The 19,509-nt window shown below is 42.3% G+C and overlaps 1 protein-coding gene across 2 annotated transcripts in view; it reads left to right on the forward strand.

The window, feature by feature from the left end:
- LOC110529657 (ryanodine receptor 2) overlaps positions 1-19,509 on the forward strand; it is a 92,189-nt gene that overhangs the window by 37,275 nt on the left and 35,405 nt on the right. For both annotated transcript variants that reach the window (XM_021612105.2, XM_036985673.1), the window contains 18 exons: positions 156-242; positions 396-533; positions 828-905; positions 987-1,062; positions 1,346-1,469; positions 2,957-3,072; positions 3,189-3,262; positions 3,869-3,990; positions 4,211-4,260; positions 5,375-5,435; positions 13,243-13,472; positions 14,407-14,488; positions 14,707-14,837; positions 15,073-15,393; positions 17,198-17,438; positions 18,449-18,536; positions 18,620-18,712; positions 18,888-19,052. In XM_021612105.2, the coding sequence (XP_021467780.2) occupies positions 156-242; positions 396-533; positions 828-905; positions 987-1,062; positions 1,346-1,469; positions 2,957-3,072; positions 3,189-3,262; positions 3,869-3,990; positions 4,211-4,260; positions 5,375-5,435; positions 13,243-13,472; positions 14,407-14,488; positions 14,707-14,837; positions 15,073-15,393; positions 17,198-17,438; positions 18,449-18,536; positions 18,620-18,712; positions 18,888-19,052 (2,277 nt within the window). The remainder of the gene's footprint in view (positions 1-155; positions 243-395; positions 534-827; positions 906-986; positions 1,063-1,345; positions 1,470-2,956; positions 3,073-3,188; positions 3,263-3,868; positions 3,991-4,210; positions 4,261-5,374; positions 5,436-13,242; positions 13,473-14,406; positions 14,489-14,706; positions 14,838-15,072; positions 15,394-17,197; positions 17,439-18,448; positions 18,537-18,619; positions 18,713-18,887; positions 19,053-19,509) is intronic.

Consider the following 19,509-nt stretch of genomic DNA (forward strand, 5'->3'; position numbering starts at 1 on the left):
TGAGTTTAAAATATGTACTGTACAAGAACTCTGTGGACACTGTCATTCTATGTAATGTGTGAACTGCTGTGTATGAAGAAGATTATGCTGTGTGTGTATAGGAATATCATACTGTATATGATTAATTATGTATGTTTATCTTTCCTATGTCTCAGTTTGCAAATGGCTGGGTCCATGGGGAGCTCTGTGAAAAGACCAAAGTACACCCTCTCCTGAAGCCTTACAGAGCTCTGGCTGAGAGGGTAGGTCTAAGCTACAACATACAGAGTACTGTTTGTTTTAGGATTTGATTGATATTTTGAATAAAATATCGATTTGTCTAATATTTGTCTGTCGTGAACATATTGCAGTTCCAAAGTTTTATCATCCTGCTCTGTCACATTGGTTTTCCTCAGGACAAAGAGGCGTATCGCTGGTCTGTAAAGGAGACCGTGCGAAGTATGTTGGCCTTTGGCTGGACCATAGAGAGAACAAAAGAGGGAGATGGCCTTGGCCTACTCACCTGCTCACACCGCATCTCCCAGGCTGGACAGGTAAAGTACTACATTATTATAGGACCTGAATCCATAAGACCTCACACAGTGCTGTTGGCATGATTTTGTTTAAGTCCTGCTCTGATATGAACCTGACTTTTTCCCATCTGTTGCATTTCTTCCTTCCTTGCTTTCTTCTTTGAAACTGAGCAGCTGTACTGTCCATATTGTTGTTGTAGATGTTGTTCCCATGTGTTGTTGCTGTTGCTTTCATTCACACTGAATTTACTGAAATATTGCAATGGATGCATAAAAATATGTAAATGATTGCATGTCTCTGTCTCTGCGGTTTAGCTGTCGTTTGAAGGAGCATCAACCTTCACCCCCAAGCCAATGGACATGAGCAGTGTGACACTCTCATGGGACCAGTGTGTAAGTCAGGACATAGACATACTGTATTCATATACAATTAGGATTATTGTTATTGACTGATTGTTTTATACTTTCCTTCAGTCTGTGACTGAATTGCTGGCTGAGAACTACCATAACACCTGGTCCAGGAAGAAGAAGCAGGAAGTGGATGCTAAAGGTAGCATTTCATCACAAACCATGATGAATTTAGCTCTAACAGGGTTTTTGCCTCTACTGTAGGTGATTTCGTGTACCTCTGGCAACTTGAAACCAGGCCAAAAAGTTACTCAGTGGTTCTGAAGCAAAGTGCTATGCAGAATGATTAATCTACATAATGACTTTTCATCTCAAATAAACGCTTATGTGAAAAAGTTTGGTAAATTCTCTCAAATGCGCTGGCTATCCTTTCTGAATTTCAAATACGTTAATCTATTATACTTTGATCTAATTTGTTACTCCAGGGGGAGGGGGTCATTCTACGCTGGTGCCCTATGATGCCCTCCCTACCAAGGAGAAAGCCAAACTGAGAGAGAAAGCCCAGGATGTCCTGAAGTTCTTCCAGCTGAACGGCTACACAGTGTGGAGGTGAGGAACTGTCTGTCAATGACTATGACAACTGATGCTAATGGCCAGTGGTTATTGTTCTGTAGCCCTTTACACTTGTACCTATATACAGGTTGCAAATGGCAGATTTGGACACTGTTGGAGCTAGCAAGCATTTCGTTATACCTGCAATAACATCTGCTAAACATGTGTATGTGACCAATAAAATGTGATTTGATTTGATAAGCGCCTAAATTGGAATGCAGTGGTTGTACAGTAGTAACATGCTATACATGACGTCAAAGCTCTGGGTCTGCACTTCACAGTGCTGTATGGGTTTTGACTGACAGCTGTTCTGAACTTGAGCACCGCAAGCATCAAGAAGTTGCCCCTATCCTTCCTGCTAATTGTGCAACTTTTGCAAAAATAATTGCTGTCATTTATTTTCAAAGATGAGAAATTCAGGATTATAATGGATTCCGCTTTGATGTCAAACAAGCAAGTCAAACACCCGTGAATATGAATGTGCACTTCACATTTCCATATCATAAACCTCATAATGTTTAATGTACAGTTTCAAGATGACATTACTTTATACCCTGGGTTGTTCTGAACATGAATAAGCCTATGTTTGTTGTATTGTGAAGAAAATCTCCTGCGGACCGCGCATCTGAATGCACCCATGACTCCGTTCTATGCATATGAATTGCTTAGTGAAAGGCTAACACTACAAGGTTGTATTTTATAATTTAGCTATTCACGTTGGCAATAGAAGACGCTTTCAAATTAGGCCCACCTGACCCAGATTGCAATTTATAATGGACCGTTTTTGGATTGCGTAAACAACAACACTAATTGTGTGAAGGTGGGGATGCAGAGTTGTGTTCCAAAGAAAATAACTACAAGTGTTTTTGCTCTAGTTCCTCAACGGCACAGCTAGTAGTGCCAAGAAAAGCACCATATAGTTGAAGACTCTTCTTTGAGTCATAAAAGTGCATCGAAATTACGTAGGAACTGTTTACACTTTGGAGAGGTGTGTGGCCACTAGGAAATAACAGTTAGACCTCGCACTCAAACCCTTGTCATTTTTTGGTCTTATGTTGCGCCTACCCCAAAGAATATTATTATGTTACTGAATGTATCCAGAGTATTTTCAGATATTGTTGTCAACAAATGCGGCGAAAAGAACAGTAATGCACATGAAATCAACAGTGTAACGTTTGGATTCAGTCCTCACCTTTTAGTCTAATAATTTTCCCATAATCTCCAAACTTTTACTTTTTAATTGCTACAATGTTTATGCAAATGCTATCCATATTTATTAAATGTAGTCATATCCATATAGTCTAATTCCCACCAGTGTAAGGGGTTAATCATTGTTGTGCATCCTTAACCTAAAACTTTCATTAAATATCGAACTGTTATGTGCCTTACTCAAATGTATACAGTAAACCTCTATTAGCCTCAGTGTCCAGACAATATGTCTTCCTGACCTCTTGACGACATCACTGTGCTGCATCTCTGCACAGGGACAGAAAGGCAGCAGAGATGGACTCACCAGCCATAGCAAACCGTTTTGCCTACACTTTCCTACAGCAGCTCCTCTCGTACACAGAGGAGGCCCAAGAATACATGCAGGAGCTGGGTAAGGATGGGAGCCATACATCACCAGACATCTTTCCTTTAATAAGTGACGTCAGAGGTTTCACTCATCTCTTACAACACATAGCATGTAATTGGATATGTTGTGTTTTTCCTCAGAGCTTATGCAGGCAAGAGGTCAGATGCCAATAGTAGAGGCTCCCCACCAACAGCAGATTGACTTTTTCAGCAAGGTTTGTAAATGTAAAACCACTTTTATTTTCCAGTCCAACAACTGAGATGGGCATGTACTGTAGGTGGATGTGAAAGAACAGTTTCCACTCTGTTGTCCTGCTTGATTTGTCCCTGGCTATTATTCATTTCTTTACAACCACACACTGATATAGGCTAATTCATTTTGTTGGGAGGTTGCCATGGGCAACTCAGTAAGTTAAAGCTATCGTGGCTCCAGGAATTGATACAGCCATTTTCGAAACCCATGTGGGCGTGTCGATTGCCATCAGACCGTTGATTAAGCCTCCCACGCTCCCTGTAAAGAGACAGAAAATAAACGGGTATAATTCCCACTGATGGGACCGCTGATTCATGCTGCAGCCAGCCATGTATCTCTGCAGTCTCCACACAGAGATCAATGCTAAGACATAGCAACAAATACAGCACCACAACTATGACTTTTCCATATGAAATAACTCAAAACAGATGCAATGGGTAAAAACAGGGTCAATTTACCAAACTACATTGATAAAGTGATATGAATAGTTCATATTGGTGTGCTGACACAAATAAATAGTGTGCTAGGTCTATTGGGTTAGATTTGCCTAAAAACACATCTCCCACAGGTGGCGTTACCCCTTCTGGAGCAGTACCTGAAGAACCATCACCTCTACTTCCTTTCCACCGCAGCCAGATCACGAGGCAACGGAGGTCATGCCTCCAATAAGGAGAAGGAGATGGTCACCAGGTATCAGTTATTAACATATTACAATAATAACATGTTAGCAGTATTTAGCTTTTAAGTGTTTTTGTCATAACTGTCTAAGCACTTTAAAAGGGGCATTTAAACCAACTTGGCTTTAAATGTGCCCAGGAACATAGGTGTCCTCTGTCTTCTCTACCTTTTACATTCTCATCATATTTCTATTCCTCTTCTCCATCCCTCTCTCTTGTCCTCCCATCTTCAGCCTGTTCTGCAAATTGGGAGCTCTTGTCAGACAACGGATCTCTCTGTTTGGTAAGGATGTTGTAAAGTTAACATGAAGCTTATTTACTCAAGATCTGATTACATCTCATGTCCCTGTTCATGTTTTCATATTGCTACTGTTTGCGTTCATCTGCATATACAATAGAAAATGATTTGGGAAGGGTGTAACATGACTCAGGAGATGGGCGACACCTGGAGGGGGTGGAGACTAGCACAAGGCAGGTGAAACAGATCAGGGTGTGACAGAGTGATGGTTTTATGTGGAATCATACTGCCCCACAGAACCCTTCCAGCCCTTCAGTGGTTCTTTGCTGTTCAAAAAATGTTTCTTTCCTCATTTAGTAATAATTATAACGTAGGGCCGGTGGCTTATTCAGATATTTTGGGGCATGTCTTTTTGTGCAACAATGAATGAGTGTCATTTCAGTTTATCTAATCTATTGTGTTATGCTATTGCATGTTATACTGTATATAACTATGGCCAGTGATGGTGTCTTGTGAAAGACTCACGTATGGCCTTGTGTAATTTGAGAACTGTTGACTAAGTCAGTAGTTCTCAATTCTCTCCTCAGGGACTCCCAACTGTTCCAGAGCTAGCACACCTAATTCAACTTGTTAATACACACTCCTACAAACACAACCTGTAACTATTTAATATGACTATTACAAAATAATAAAAAACCTTGGATTGTTCAACAAAGAACCTTTGAGATTAAGCAAGGTTCTTTATAGAACCATTCTCCATAATGGTTATATAAAGAGCCATAAAAATGGGTTCTATATAGCCCTAAAAAGGATTCTAACTAGTGGAATCCTTTTTGGTGCAATTTAGAACCTTTTTTAATGGTTCTTTATAGAACCTTATGAAAGGGTTCTTTGTAGCACCATACATGTTTCATTTAGAACCGTGAGCATGGTTCTTTATAGAACCTTCAAAAAAAGGTTCCATATAGCACCAAAAAGGGTTCCGCTATGGTTACAAGACAAATAAGCCTTATTTGGCACTATATAGAACCATTTGTTCTTAGTATGTACAAAGACACATAACCTATCCGTCTCCACACACCTAAGCCCCAGATCCTATTAGCAGTTTATGAGATTGTGATCCCTATGATTTTGATTTCCCCTGTGTGTGTTTCCTCAGGGAGCGAGGCACCTTCCATCGTCAGCTGTCTTCTCATACTGGCCCAGTCTCTGGATGTCAGGTAGGTAACACCGTCTCACTGTTACCCAGGTCGGCTAAGCTGTTGTCACTCAGGCACTTGATGTTATCTGATCCTCTTGCTTCCCCATGTCTAACCAGTCACCACCAGTCTTCTAGTTAGCTACCTTTTGCCTGGTTAAGATAGAAGCTTCTTTACTAAATGAAAATCTACAAAATCTTGTTTAAACCAAGATGGCATTGCAGTCAGACGTCCTTTGTTCTCGTCGTGTCCTGTGTGTGTATATATACAGTGCCTTGCGAAAGTATTCGGCCCCCTTGAACTTTGCGACCTTTTGCCACATTTCAGGCTTCAAACATAAAGATATAAAACTGTATTTTTTTGTGAAGAATCAACAACAAGTGGGACACAATCATGAAGTGGAACGACATTTATTGGATATTTCAAACTTTTTTAACAAATCAAAAACTGAAAAATTGGGCGTGCAAAATTATTCAGCCCCTTTACTTTCAGTGCAGCAAACTCTCTCCAGAAGTTCAGTGAGGATCTCTGAATGATCCAATGTTGACCTAAATGACTAATGATGATAAATACAATCCACCTGTGTGTAATCAAGTCTCCGTATAAATGCACCTGCACTGTGATAGTCTCAGAGGTCCGTCAAAAGCGCAGAGAGCATCATGAAGAACAAGGAACACACCAGGCAGGTCCGAGATACTGTTGTGAAGAAGTTTAAAGCCGGATTTGGATACAAAAATATTTCCCAAGCTTTAAACATCCCAAGGAGCACTGTGCAAGCGATAATATTGAAATGGAAGGAGTATCAGACCACTGCAAATCTACCAAGACCTGGCCGTCCCTCTAAACTTTCAGCTCATACAAGGAGAAGACTGATCAGAGATGCAGCCAAGAGGCCCATGATCACTCTGGATGAACTGCAGAGATCTACAGCTGAGGTGGGAGAGTCTGTCCATAGGACAACAATCAGTCGTATATTGCACAAATCTGGCCTTTATGGAAGAGTGGCAAGAAGAAAGCCATTTCTTAAAGATATCCATAAAAAGTGTTGTTTAAAGTTTGCCACAAACCACCTGGGAGACACACCAAACATGTGGAAGAAGGTGCTCTGGTCAGATGAAACCAAAATTGAACTTTTTGGCAACAATGCAAAACGTTATGTTTGGCGTAAAAGCAACACGGCTGAACACACCATCCCCACTGTCAAACATGGTGGTGGCAGCATCATGGTTTGGGCCTGCTTTTCTTCAGCAGGGACAGGGAAGATGGTTAAAATTGATGGGAAGATGGATGGAGCCAAATACAGGACCATTCTGGAAGAAAACCTGATGGAGTCTGCAAAAGACCTGAGACTGGGACGGAGATTTGTCTTCCAACAAGACAATGATCCAAAACATAAAGCAAAATCTACAATGGAATGGTTCAAAAATAAACATATCCAGGTGTTAGAATGGCCAAGTCAAAGTCCAGACCTGAATCCAATCGAGAATCTGTGGAAAGAACTGAAAACTGCTGTTCACAAATGCTCTCCATCCAACCTCACTGACCTCGAGCTATTTTGCAAGGAGGAATGGGAAAAAATGTCAGTCTCTCGATGTGTAAAACTGATAGAGACATACCCCAAGCGACTTACAGCTGTAATCGCAGCAAAAGGTGGCGCTACAAAGTATTAACTTAAGGGGGCTGAACAATTTTGCACGCCCAATTTTTCAGTTTTTGATTTGTTAAAAAAGTTTGAAATATCCAATAAATGTCGTTCCACTTCATGATTGTGTCCCACTTGTTGTTGATTCTTCACAAAAAAATACAGTTTTATATCTTTATGTTTGAAGCCTGAAATGTGGCAAAAGGTCGCAAAGTTCAAGGGGGCCGAATACTTTCGCAAGGCACTGTATATATATATATATATATATATATATATATACATATTTCTTTGCATATCTTTTTATATATTTTATTTTCCAAAAAATCAACTTCAAAACACAATCCTGCAACCTGCCTCACCAATATATATATATATATATATATATATATATATATTTTTAAAAATGTATTATTTACCTCAAATCTAAAATCCACAAATAGAAGCTAGCCAGAAGCTAGCCAGTTTACTGGCTAACGTTAGTATTCAGCTAACCACGGTTGGTGGTCATCAGCTATCCTTTAGCTCGAAAAGCTATCGTCAGTTTTGTACAACGCGACTCAGACCAGAACATACCGGACCTATTTTTCTCTCCATATCCCTGGATTTCTACCGCAAGCTCTGGACATTTACACCTGGATCTCGCAGCTAGTTAGCTGCTATCCGAGTGACTATTGGCTTACTTCGATCCCGGAGCAAACATCAATTATTCCGGAGCTAGCCAGCTAAAGAGTTCCATCAGCCACTCCTGGGCTACAATCACCTATCCAGACCCGTTTTACTGCCGATGCGGAACTCTACAGGGCCTTTACGACTAGACTACCGACGTTATCTGCCCGAGGGAGTTATCCAACTGGCCCCTCCGTCGCGACATTACCTGAACGCCTGCTAATCGTTAGCTGTCTTATCGGCTGCTATCTGAATAGGTCTATCGGACAATTTTCTTGGGTCACTATAACTATATCTATTTTGCCAATTGGATTGATCCCCTCTACCACACGGAACCCCACTAATATACCGACGGAAACGCACGAGGTGGCTAAAAACAGACCTCCATCCTATGCCAGCTTGCTACCGATGGCCCAGCTAGCTGTCTGAATCGCCGATACTCCAACCAACCTCACTACTCAGTGGACCCTTATGATCAATCGGCTAAGCATGCCTCTCCTTAATGTCAAAATGCCTTGTCCATTGCTGTTCTGGTTAGTGTTTATTGACTTATTTCACTGCAGAGCCTCTAGCCCTGCTCATTATACCAACCTTTCAGTTCCACCACCCACACATGCGATGACATCACCTGGTTTCAATGATGTTTCTAGAGACAATATCTCTCTGATCATCACTCAATGCTTAGGTTTACCTCCACTCTATTCACATCCTACCATACGTTTGTCTGTACATTATACCTTGAAGCTATTTTATCGCCCCCAGAAACCTAATTTTACTCTATGTTCCAGGTGTTCTGGACGACCAATTCTGATAGCTTTTAGCCATACCCTTATCCTACCCCTCCTCTGTTCCTCTGGTGATGTAGAGGTGAATCCAGGCCCTGCAGTGCCTAGCTCCACTTCTATTCCCCAGGCGCTCTCTTTTGATGACTTCTGTAACCGTAATAGCTTTGGTTTCATGCATGTTAACATTAGAAGCCTCCTCCCTAAGTTTGTTTTATTCACTGCTTTAGCACACTCTGCCAACCGGATGTTCTAGCCATGTCTGAATCCTGGCTTAGGAAGACCACCAAAAATTCTGAAATCTCCATCCCTAACTAAAACATTTTCAGACAAGAAAGAACGGCCAAAGGGGGCGGTGTTGCAATCTACTGCAGAGATAGCCTGCAGAGTTCTGTCCTACTATCCAGGTCTGTACCCAAACAATTTGAACTTCTACTTAAAAAAATCCACCTCTCTAAAAACAAGTCTCACCGTTGCCGCCTGCTATAGACCACCCTCTGCCCCCAACTCTGCTCTGGACACCATATGTGAACTGATTGCCCCCCATCTATATTCAGAGCTCGTGCTGCTAGGCGACCTAAACTGGAACATGCTTAACACCCCAGCCATCCTACACTCTAAGCTTGATGCCCTCAATCTCACACAAATTATCAATGAACCTACCAGGTACCACCCCAAAGCCGTAAACACGGGTACCCTCATAGATATCATCCTAACCAACTTGCCCTCTAAATACACCTCTGCTGTTTTCAACCAAGATCTCAGCGATCACTGACTCATTGCCTGCATCCGTAATGGGTCAGCGGTCAAATGACCTCCACTCATCACTGTCAAACGCTCCATGAAACACTTCAGCGACCAGGCCTTTCAAATCGACCTGGCCGGGGTATCCTGGAAGGATATTGACCTCATCCCGTCAGTAGAGGATGCCTGGTTATTTTTAAAAAAATGCCTTCCTCACCATCTTAAATAAGCATGCCCCATTCAAGAAATGTAGAACCAGGAACAGATATAGCCCTTTTTCAAGCAGAAATTTGCTTCCTGCAACACAAACTCAAAAAGGTTTTGGGACACTGTAAAGTCCATGGAGAATAAGAACACCTCCTCCCAGCTACACACTGCACTGAGGATAGGAAACAATGTCACCACCGATAAATCCACTATAATTGAGAATTTCAAAAAGCATTTTCTACGGCTGACCATGCTTTCCACCTGGCTTCCCCTATCCCGGTCAACAGCACCCCCCCCCCCCCCCCACAGCAACTCGCCCAAGCCTTCCCCATTTCTCCTTCTCCCAAATCCAGTCAGTTGATGTTCTGAAAGAGCTGCAAAATCTGGACCCCTACAAATCAGCCGGGCTAGACAATCTGGACCCTCTCTTTCTCAAATTATCTGCCGAAATTGTTGCAACCCCTATTACTAGCCTGTTCAACCTCTCTTTCGTGTCGTCTGAGATTCCCAAAGATTAGAAAGCAGCTGCGGTCATCCCCCTCTTCAAAGGGGGACACTCTTGACCCAAACTGCTACAGACCTATATCTATCCTACCCTGTCTTTCTAAGGTCTTCAAAAGCCAAGTCAACAATCCCACCTGCCATTTCGAATCCCACCGCACCTTCTCTGCTATGCAATCTGGTTTCAGAGCTGGTCATGGGTGCACCTCAGCCACACTCAAGGTCCTAAACAATATCTTAACCGCCATCGACAAGAAACAATACTGTGCAGCCGTATTCATTGACCTGGCCTCATCGGCAGCCTCGATAGCCTTGGTTTCTCAATGGATTGCCTCGCCTGGTTCACCAAGTACTTCTCTGATAGAGTTCAGTGTGTCAAATCGTAGGGCCTGTTGTCCGGGCCTCTGGCAGTCTCTATGGTGGGTTCAATTCTTGGACCGACTCTCTTCTCTGTGTACATCAATGATGTCGCTCTTGCTGCTGGTGAGTCTCTGATCCACCTCTACGCAGACGAAACCATTCTGTATACTTCTGGCCCTTCTTTGGACACTGTGTTAACTAACCTCCAGACGAGCTTCAATGCCATACAACTCTCCTTCCGTGGCCTCCAATTGCTCTTAAATACAAGTAAAACTAAATGCATGCTCTTCAACCGATCACTGCCTGCACCTGCCCGCCTGTCCAACATCACTACTCTGGACGGTTCTGACTTGGAATATGTGGACAACTACAAATACCTAGGTGTCTGGTTAGACTGTAAACTCTCCTTCCAGACTCACATCAAACATCTCCAATCCAAAGTTAAATCTAGAATTGGCTTCCTATTTCGCAACAAAGCATCCTTCACTCATGCTGCCAAACATACCCTTGTAAAACTGACCATCCTACCAATCCTGGACTTCGGCGCTGTCATTTACAAAATAGCCTCCAATACCCTACTCAATAAATTGGATGCAGTCTATCACAGTGCCATCCATTTTGTCACCAAAGCCCCATATACTATCCACCACTGCGACCTGTACACTCTCGTTGGCTGGCCCTCGCTTTATACACGTCGCCAAACCCACTGGCTCCAGATCATCTACAAGACCCTGCTAGGTAAAGTCCCCCCTTATCTCAGCTCGCTGGTCACCGTAGCAGCACCCACCTGTAGCACGCACTCCAGCAGGTATATCTCTCTGGTCACCCCCAAAACCAATTCTTTCTTTGGTCGCCTCTCCTTCCAGTTCTCTGCTGCCAATGACTGGAACGAAACTACAAAAATCTCTGAAACTGGAAACACTTATCTCCCTCACTAGCTTTAAGCACCAGCTGTCAGAACAGCTCACAGATTACTGTACCTGTACATAGCCCATCTATAATTTATCCCAAACAGCTACCTCTTCCCCTACTGTATTTATTTTGCTCCTTTGCACCCCATTATTTCTATCTCTACTTTGCACATTCTTCCACTGCAAATCTACCATTCCAGTGTTTTACTTGCTATATTGTATTTACTTCGCCACCATGGCCTTTTTTTGCCTTTACCTCCCTTATCTCACCTCATTTGCTCACATTGTATATAGACTTATTGTCACGGGTGTCGTCGGATGAAGGATGAGACCAAGGCGCAGCGTACTTTGAGTTCCACTTAATTTATTAACGAAGTGAAACTTTAGAAAAGACAAAACAATAAAGAATAAAATGACCGAACTACCTGCACACAAACAAAGACAAGATCCCTCACAGAAGGAGGGTAAAGGACTGCCTAAGTATGATCCCCAATCAGAGACAACGATAGACAGCTGCCTATGATTGGGAACCACACTCGGCCAGAAACAAAGAAATAAAGAACATAGAATGCCCACCCAAATCACACCCTGACCAAACCAAAATAGAGACATGAAAAGGCTCTCTAAGGTCAGGGCGTGACACTTATGTTTATAAATCAAATCAAATCAAATCAAATTTTATTTGTCACATACACATGGTTAGCAGATGTTAATGCGAGTGTAGCGAAATGCTTGTGTTTCTAGTTCCGACAATGCAGTAATAACCAACAAGTAATCTAACTAACAATTCCAAAACTACTGTCTTGTACACAGTGTGAGGGGATAAAGAATATGTACATAAGGATATATGAATGAGTGATGGTACAGAGCAGCATAGGCAAGATACAGTAGATGGTATCGAGTACAGTATATACATATGAGATGAGAATGTAAACAAAGTGGCATAGTTAAAGTGGCCAGTGATACATGTATTACATAAGGATACAGTCGATGATATAGAGTACAGTATATACGTATGCATATGAGATGAATAATGTAGGGTAAGTAACATTATATAAGGTAGCATTGTTTAAAGTGGCTAGTGATATATTTACATCATTTCCCATTATTAAAGTGGCTGGAGTTGAGTCAGTGTCAGTGTGTTGGCGACAGCCACTCAATGTTAGTGGTATTGGTATTGTATTATTGACTGTATGTTTGTTTTACTCCATGTCTAACTCTGTTGTTGTATGTGTCGAACTGTTTTGCATTATCTTGGCCAGGTCGTAATTGTAAATGAGAACTTTTCTCAACTTGCCTACGTGGTTAAATAAAGGTGAAATAAATAAAAATATCTGTTGGTATCACTGTTGGTGCCAGGTCTGCCTTGTAAGATTGCGATCTCAATGGAACTCACCTGCTTAGATAAAGGATTCAGTTGATAAATGAACAAATAGTGTTGCCAATAGCTAGAGGACTCATGTGTAGTACTCTTTCTTTAGTGAGCAGATATATTTGATTGAGAAAAAGACTATATAAAAATGCTCTTCATTCATGTTTGCAAATTATACTTTTTTTGGGGGGGGGGGGAATTTTACCCCTTTTTCTCCCCAATTTCGTGGTATCCAATTGTTGTAGTAGCTTCTATCTTGTCTCATTGCTACAACTCCCGTACGGGCTCGGGAGAGACGAAGGCTGAATGTCATGCGTCCTCCGATACACAACCCAACCAGCGGTACTACTTCTTAACACAGCGCGCATCCAACCCGGAAGCCAGCCGCACCAATGTGTCGGAGGCTACACCGTGCACCTGGCAACCTTGGCTAGCGCGCACTGCGCCCGGCCCGCCACAGGAGTCGCTGGTGCGCGATGAGACAAGGAGATCCCTACCGACCAATCCCTCCCTAACCCGGACGACGCTAGGCCAATTGTGCGTCCCCCCATTATAAACAGTATATTGCTAATTTAGACCAGATGTTATATATGAGCCAATAATGGCATTCAATGTATTCAATATTATGGGTAACCTCCTTCAGGACTTTGATGAAGACTGCTCCAGAATCAGCAAGGGTTTCGCTACGGTCCTTCTTCGAGGCTGCAGCGGTGGACCTGGAGATGACCGTGGAGAACCTCTCTATGACCCAGAACTTGACCCAGTCCAGAGGGGTGGCCCAGATCCTGGACTACACCAATACCACCCTGCTGCCGACTCTCACCTCCATTTTTGAACACCTCAGCCACAATCAGTATGGAGAGGACCTATTGGGTACGTGTGGCTCTGTATCCTGGGAGGTAGAATAATATGTGTGGTGTTATTATGAGAGTTTGTCAGTTTGGGGAGGCCATACATCAGAATAATCATTCATCCTCTCAAAGTTGAGTAAGGTATTTATGGTTACTTGTGGGATAAATGGATTTCTTGTGTATTTTCCAGGTTGACGTTTATTGGAATGAGTCTTGTGCTGGAGGCAGAACTGAGTGATTTCTACTACATAGGCCAGCTGGAAAGTCAAAATTGGCATTAATGTAAAAATGAATGAAAACTAAAATGAGCTTTTTGGTCTTAATTTAAGGTAAGGTTTAGGCATTAGGGTTAGCAGTGTGGTTAGGGTAAGGTTTAAAATCAGACTTTGTGGCTTTGCCAGCTAGTGACCACTCTGCAGAGCTGACTCCAGAACAAGATTCATGACGAAAAATGCTAATCTGCTGGCTGTATGAGTCACTCTCAAAACCCACAGTATCAATAGTGTAAATACAATCATCCAAATCAATCTGTAATCACAACCGCTTGTCTTCCAACTACGTTGTCCACAAGAGCCCATCTTCCATCATACCGGTCATTGTCAATGCCCTCCATATGTCTGGTAGTGGGTGAGACGCCAGTGAGCAGCTGGATTTAAGACCTCTTAAATCATTCAGAAATGCCCTCCCCTCTCAGCCAGCTTCCATGCCTCATCTCATTAAATCTCAGTAATTTACATGGCGAGGTGGCACATTCTCTCTGCCAGTGATCACGACGGCAATTCACTAATTATTTATTACATTAATCAAATCTCACCGGCTGTGAGCCCTCGCTGTCTCTACATATCAACTTGCCTCTAGCCTTCACACTGTAGCCACTAGCCAACACTCAGGAAGTTGTCTGGAAATCTTAAGCTTCAGAGGGCGAGTCTCAGCGAGTCTCACCTTCTCCTTTACAGTGGACAGTGTCCAGGTGTCCTGTTATAAGATCCTCAACAGCCTCCACTCACTTGGCATCAGCAAAAGTTTCTACGTGGAGGGGTACTTTTTGTCATTTAGCTTTGTGTGATGTAGCATTCCAGTATTTGACATTTAATGTATATGTTTGTAAATGCTCCAGATTAATACAGTCGTAAAGTATGCACGTCTTTGTACATCAATATTCCTCTCTCTCAGTGGCTTAATATGGCTGTGTTGTCATGCACATGGTGTATTGTGTGGGAGACAGAGCTGTCAGCAATCTGTGCGTGTGTTTGTAGGCAGAGGCCGTCAGCAGGAGCGTGTCTGGCAGCGCTGTCAGGGGCTTTCCCTGTATGTTTCCTGGAGCCAGCTCTGAATGAGGACAACCCGTACTCCATCTACAACACCATGAGCCCCAGAGAGCGAGAGGGTAACCGTACACACACCTACTACTCTGTTTAGTTACACTCTTAGAGAAAAAGTTGCTATCTAGAACCTAAAATGGTTATTTGGCTGTCCCCATAAGGGAACCCTTTGAAGAAACCGTTTTGGTTCCAGGTAGAAGAACTCTTTTGGGTTTCTTGTAGAGCCCTTTCCACAAATAACCCTTTTTTTCCTGGAGTGTAGCTGAGGTGTTTGAATCTGTCCCTTCTCATTTGTTTCAGATGTGGGAGTTCCAGACGAGGTGGAGGAGGTGTGTCCTCTCTTGCCATCTCTGCAGCAGCTCCTGGGGGAGGTGGAGGAGCTGGCAGGGGCAGGCTCAGGGGCACGCCAAGCCCAGTACAGCCATGTTACCGAGATCACCCTACCCTTGCTCTGCAGCTATGTGTCCCGTTGGTGGCAGCACGGTCCCGAGGGCCAGCTGGAGAGCCCGGTCTGCACCTCACTCACCTCTCAGCATGCAAGCACACTGCTGGGCAACATCCTCCGCATCATCCACAACCACCTGGGAACAGGCCAGGGAGACTGGATGAAGCGCCTGGCAGGTAGCCCTATACTGCTCTCTTTTCCATCTGCATCTTCTGTCCACCCTAAGGATGATATAGTAGTTGTCATCACAGCCCTGCACAGGATCCAGTGGTCTTCAGTCCATATGTTTGCCTCATAGCCTCAATCACTCACTATTACTCATTGTTTATGGCACCATGAAACAGTGTCGTGTCTTTGGCTATGCCGGATTAAGTGATATGACATGCTATTCTATAAAATAATTTCTCCGTAATTAAAATCGACTGATTGAGCTAATCATGTAAATGTAATTAACTAGAGAGTCGGGCACCACAAAATAATATTTATAGAGATGTTATCTTCCGAATAAACTCTTAAAGACCTAGTAATATTTTACATCAATAGCAGTCAATATCAATCGTCATCTTAATTCAGTCTCATCTGAAAGTTGTAAATTCTTGATTATCTGCACGAACCCTGGCTAACAATTTGAATCAACAATACAAAATTGGGTTTAATTATTTATTAACTAAATACCTAACTAATCACACAGAATTACACATACACATAATTAAATCATAACTTGATTACAAATTACGTCATATAAGAAAACGTCCCTAGCGGGCGAAACAGATATGACAGCTTGTTACACAAAAGAAAAGGGCTGAGTTTGAGTGAAAGAGTGGGAAGACTGAGGAACAAAGGGAAGAAGCTGTGCTATCGTAAATATAGTATCTGATGCATTCTAAATTACCGCCCATTTGGAAAAGGAAAATGCAATAAATATTTACTCTGAGCTGCGCTTCGGTAGGTTGGTGGTAGATGGAAGGCCGTGTTGCCCAACCAAGTCTTTTGAATAATGTTGTCAATTGGATACGTTGTAGTAATGTCGTTGTGTGGTAGACGGGATACTCTGTCTGTTCCTTCCTAACCTGCTGGGAACATCAGAACCTGCGTTTGCAGCTGCTGTTGCTAACTCAACGGCTAGGAGGTATCACTTCTGTAGTGAATAAGAGTTCAAAGTTCATACCATTCGCAACCAAAGCTCACGCTGATGTTGACTTCATTCTGTAGTTATTATCTGAACCATTCTGACATCGGACCGTCGTCCTCACGTCCTCGGAACAGGAGGTTCTATATATTGTTCTAGATATTGTTGTCAAGTGCTTATATAGGAAGGGAGAGGAGGGCGTGTTTGAAAAGTTTTATAGCCCATGTCCCTTCACAGGGGCTGGCCACTGATTGAGCAGAGCCCTATCTTATGAAAACCCAAATCTCACATTTTAGAAGCTAAAAACACATTTCATCCCATCACAAATAATTTCATATTCAAACATTTATATTGAACAACAATTCCATGTGAATCCGATAACTCTGATGTGTAGACTTTCTACTGTAGAGTTTGTCATCTTATCATTGATGAGAATGTCTCAGATGACAACTGAACTGACATCATATTCATTAAGTACCACCGCATATGTTCCATTGGTCGGATTACCAGAATATAGTTCATTTCCCCCCACCTTCTGATGTTCCCAGAATCTCTATGTTAACCAAGGGTTTTTCAAATGTAACCTCAGTAGGGTAGAGAGAGGAAAAAGGGGGGAAGAGGTATTTATGACTGTCATAAACCTTCCCCCTAGGCCAACGTCATGATAACAGTGTTAATTTAGACACTTTCAGGCCTAATTTCCCAGTTGTTTCATCTAGACATTCCTTCCACTCATGTCATGATTGTATCAATCAGTTCTCTCATTCTAAAGCACTAATTGTCAGTCTCTCTGAATACAAGCGTCTGCTGTATGACTAAATTAATTAGACTAAATTAATCATTCCTTTCAGTTTTCTCTCAGCCAATCATCTGCCAGGCCCACCCCCAGTTGCTGAGGAGCCACTTCCTGCCTCTGATGGAGAAACTGAAGAAGAGGGCAGAATCGGTGCTTCAGGAGGGGGAGCAGATAAAGGCTGAGGGGAGGGCCGATGCGTCTGAGGCGGAGCTACAGATTCAGGAGAAATTCATTGTGCTGGTGCGAGACCTCTACGCCTTTTACCCTGTCCTCATCCCATTTGTGGACTACAATAGGTAAGGCATCCTGCCCAGGGGATGGGGATATGGGAGGTAAAATGATAATGTTCACTGATCATTATTTAATACATAACAAACCAGTAATATACCAGTAATATATCAACAGTCAAGGTTATATTTTGACAACATGGAAAGTGGTGTTTTCTTATAAAAATGTTTATCTGAGATTCTGACAATATTATACTGAACAAAAATATAAACACAACATGCAACAATTTCAAAGATTTTACTGAGTTACAGTTCATGTAAGGAAATCAGTCAGTTAAAATAAATGAATTATGCCCTAATATATGGATTTCACATGACTGGAATACAGATATGCATCTACTGGTCACAGATACCTTAAAAACAGGTAGGGGTATAAATCAGAAAACCAGTCAGTGTGTGGTGTGACCACCATTTGCCACATCCTCTTCAATGGCTGTGCAAAGTTACGGGAACTCGAACACGCCATCGTACACTTTGATCCAGAGCATCCCAAACAAGCTCAATGGGTGACATGTCTGATGAGTATGTAGGCCATGGAAGAACTTGGATATTTTCAGATTCCAGGAATTGTGTATAGAAATTAACATTAGATTCTCCGGCAACAGCTCTTGTGGACATTCCTGCATTCAGCATGCCAGTTGCACGCTCCCTCAAAACTTGAGACATATGTGGCATTATGCTGTGTGACAAAGCTTCACATTTTAGAGTGTCATTTTATTGTCCCCGGCACAAGTTGCACTTGTGTAATGATTTATGCTGTTTAATCAGCTTCTTGATATGCTACACTTGTCAGGTGGATGGATTACCTTGGCAAATGAGAAATACTCACTAACAGGGATGTAAACAAATTTGTTTACAAAACTTGAGAGAAATAAGCTTTTTGTGCATACGGAAAATGTCTGGGATCTTTTATTTCAGCTCATGAAACATGGGACCAACACTTTACATGTTGTGTTTTTTGTTCAGTGTAGAATGTGTTAATGCATTTTGTTTACAGCTCTCACATATTGTTGTTTCAGAGCAAGTTGGCTACGGGAACCGAACCATGAGGCTGAGAAGATGTTCGGCATGGTGGCAGAGATCTTCATATTCTGGGCCAAGTCTCACGTGTGTGAAATAACAAAGATTTGGATGTTGCCTCGCATCTTAATGATGTTCTCACTTGTAACCCGTCTGATTTGCTATTGCAGAACTTCAAATGGGAGGAACAGAACTATGTGGTCCAGAATGAGATCAACAACATGGCTTTCTTGGTCAATAATAACAATCACAAAATGTCCAAGGTGAGAACCTTACAGATTTGTTTCTTAACTACCACAAACAGCACTGGGTGTCCATTATGTGTGCTTTGTGGTTGCGTAAAACATATGAATAAATAATTTACATTCTAACCATGCAAAGTGAATGATTGAAGTATAAGTCAACTATGTATTTCTATTCATGGTTTTTAATGAGCAGGTGTCAGACCAGGAGAGGAGGAAGATGAAGCGGAAAGGGGATCGCTACTCCACACAGACCTCTCTCATCGTAGCCTCCCTGAAGAGATTGCTTCCTGTGGGACTGAGTGTGTGTTCCCCAGCAGAACGCAGCCTTATCACACTGGCCAAGAGCCGCTTCACTCAGGTATGGAATTTGGTATTTTATTAGGATCCCCAATAGCTGTTGCAAAAGCAGCAGCTACTCTTCCTGGGGTCCACACAAAACATAATACAGAATGACATAATACAGAACATCAATAGACAAGAACAAATCAAAGACAGAACTACATTAAAAAAAATGTAAAAGGCACACGTAGCCTACATATCAATCCTTTGTTTAATGCCAGTGGCAGGTCATTGGTAAAAATAGAAAAGAGAGCTGCCCTGTGCTACACCACACTTTATATGTTTGACATTAGAGAAGCTTCTATTAAAGAAAACCCTTTGTTCTATTAGATAGATAGCACTGAATCCACGATATGGCAGAGGTTGAAAAGCCATAACACATATGTTTTTTTTTTCAACAGCATGTTATGGTCAATAATAACCTGTTGTTGAAAAAACGTATGTGTTATGGCTTTTCAACCTCTGCCGTATTGTGG

This window comes from Oncorhynchus mykiss, chromosome 1, assembly GCF_013265735.2.
Source record: "Oncorhynchus mykiss isolate Arlee chromosome 1, USDA_OmykA_1.1, whole genome shotgun sequence".
Classification (NCBI taxonomy): Eukaryota; Metazoa; Chordata; class Actinopteri; order Salmoniformes; family Salmonidae; genus Oncorhynchus; species Oncorhynchus mykiss.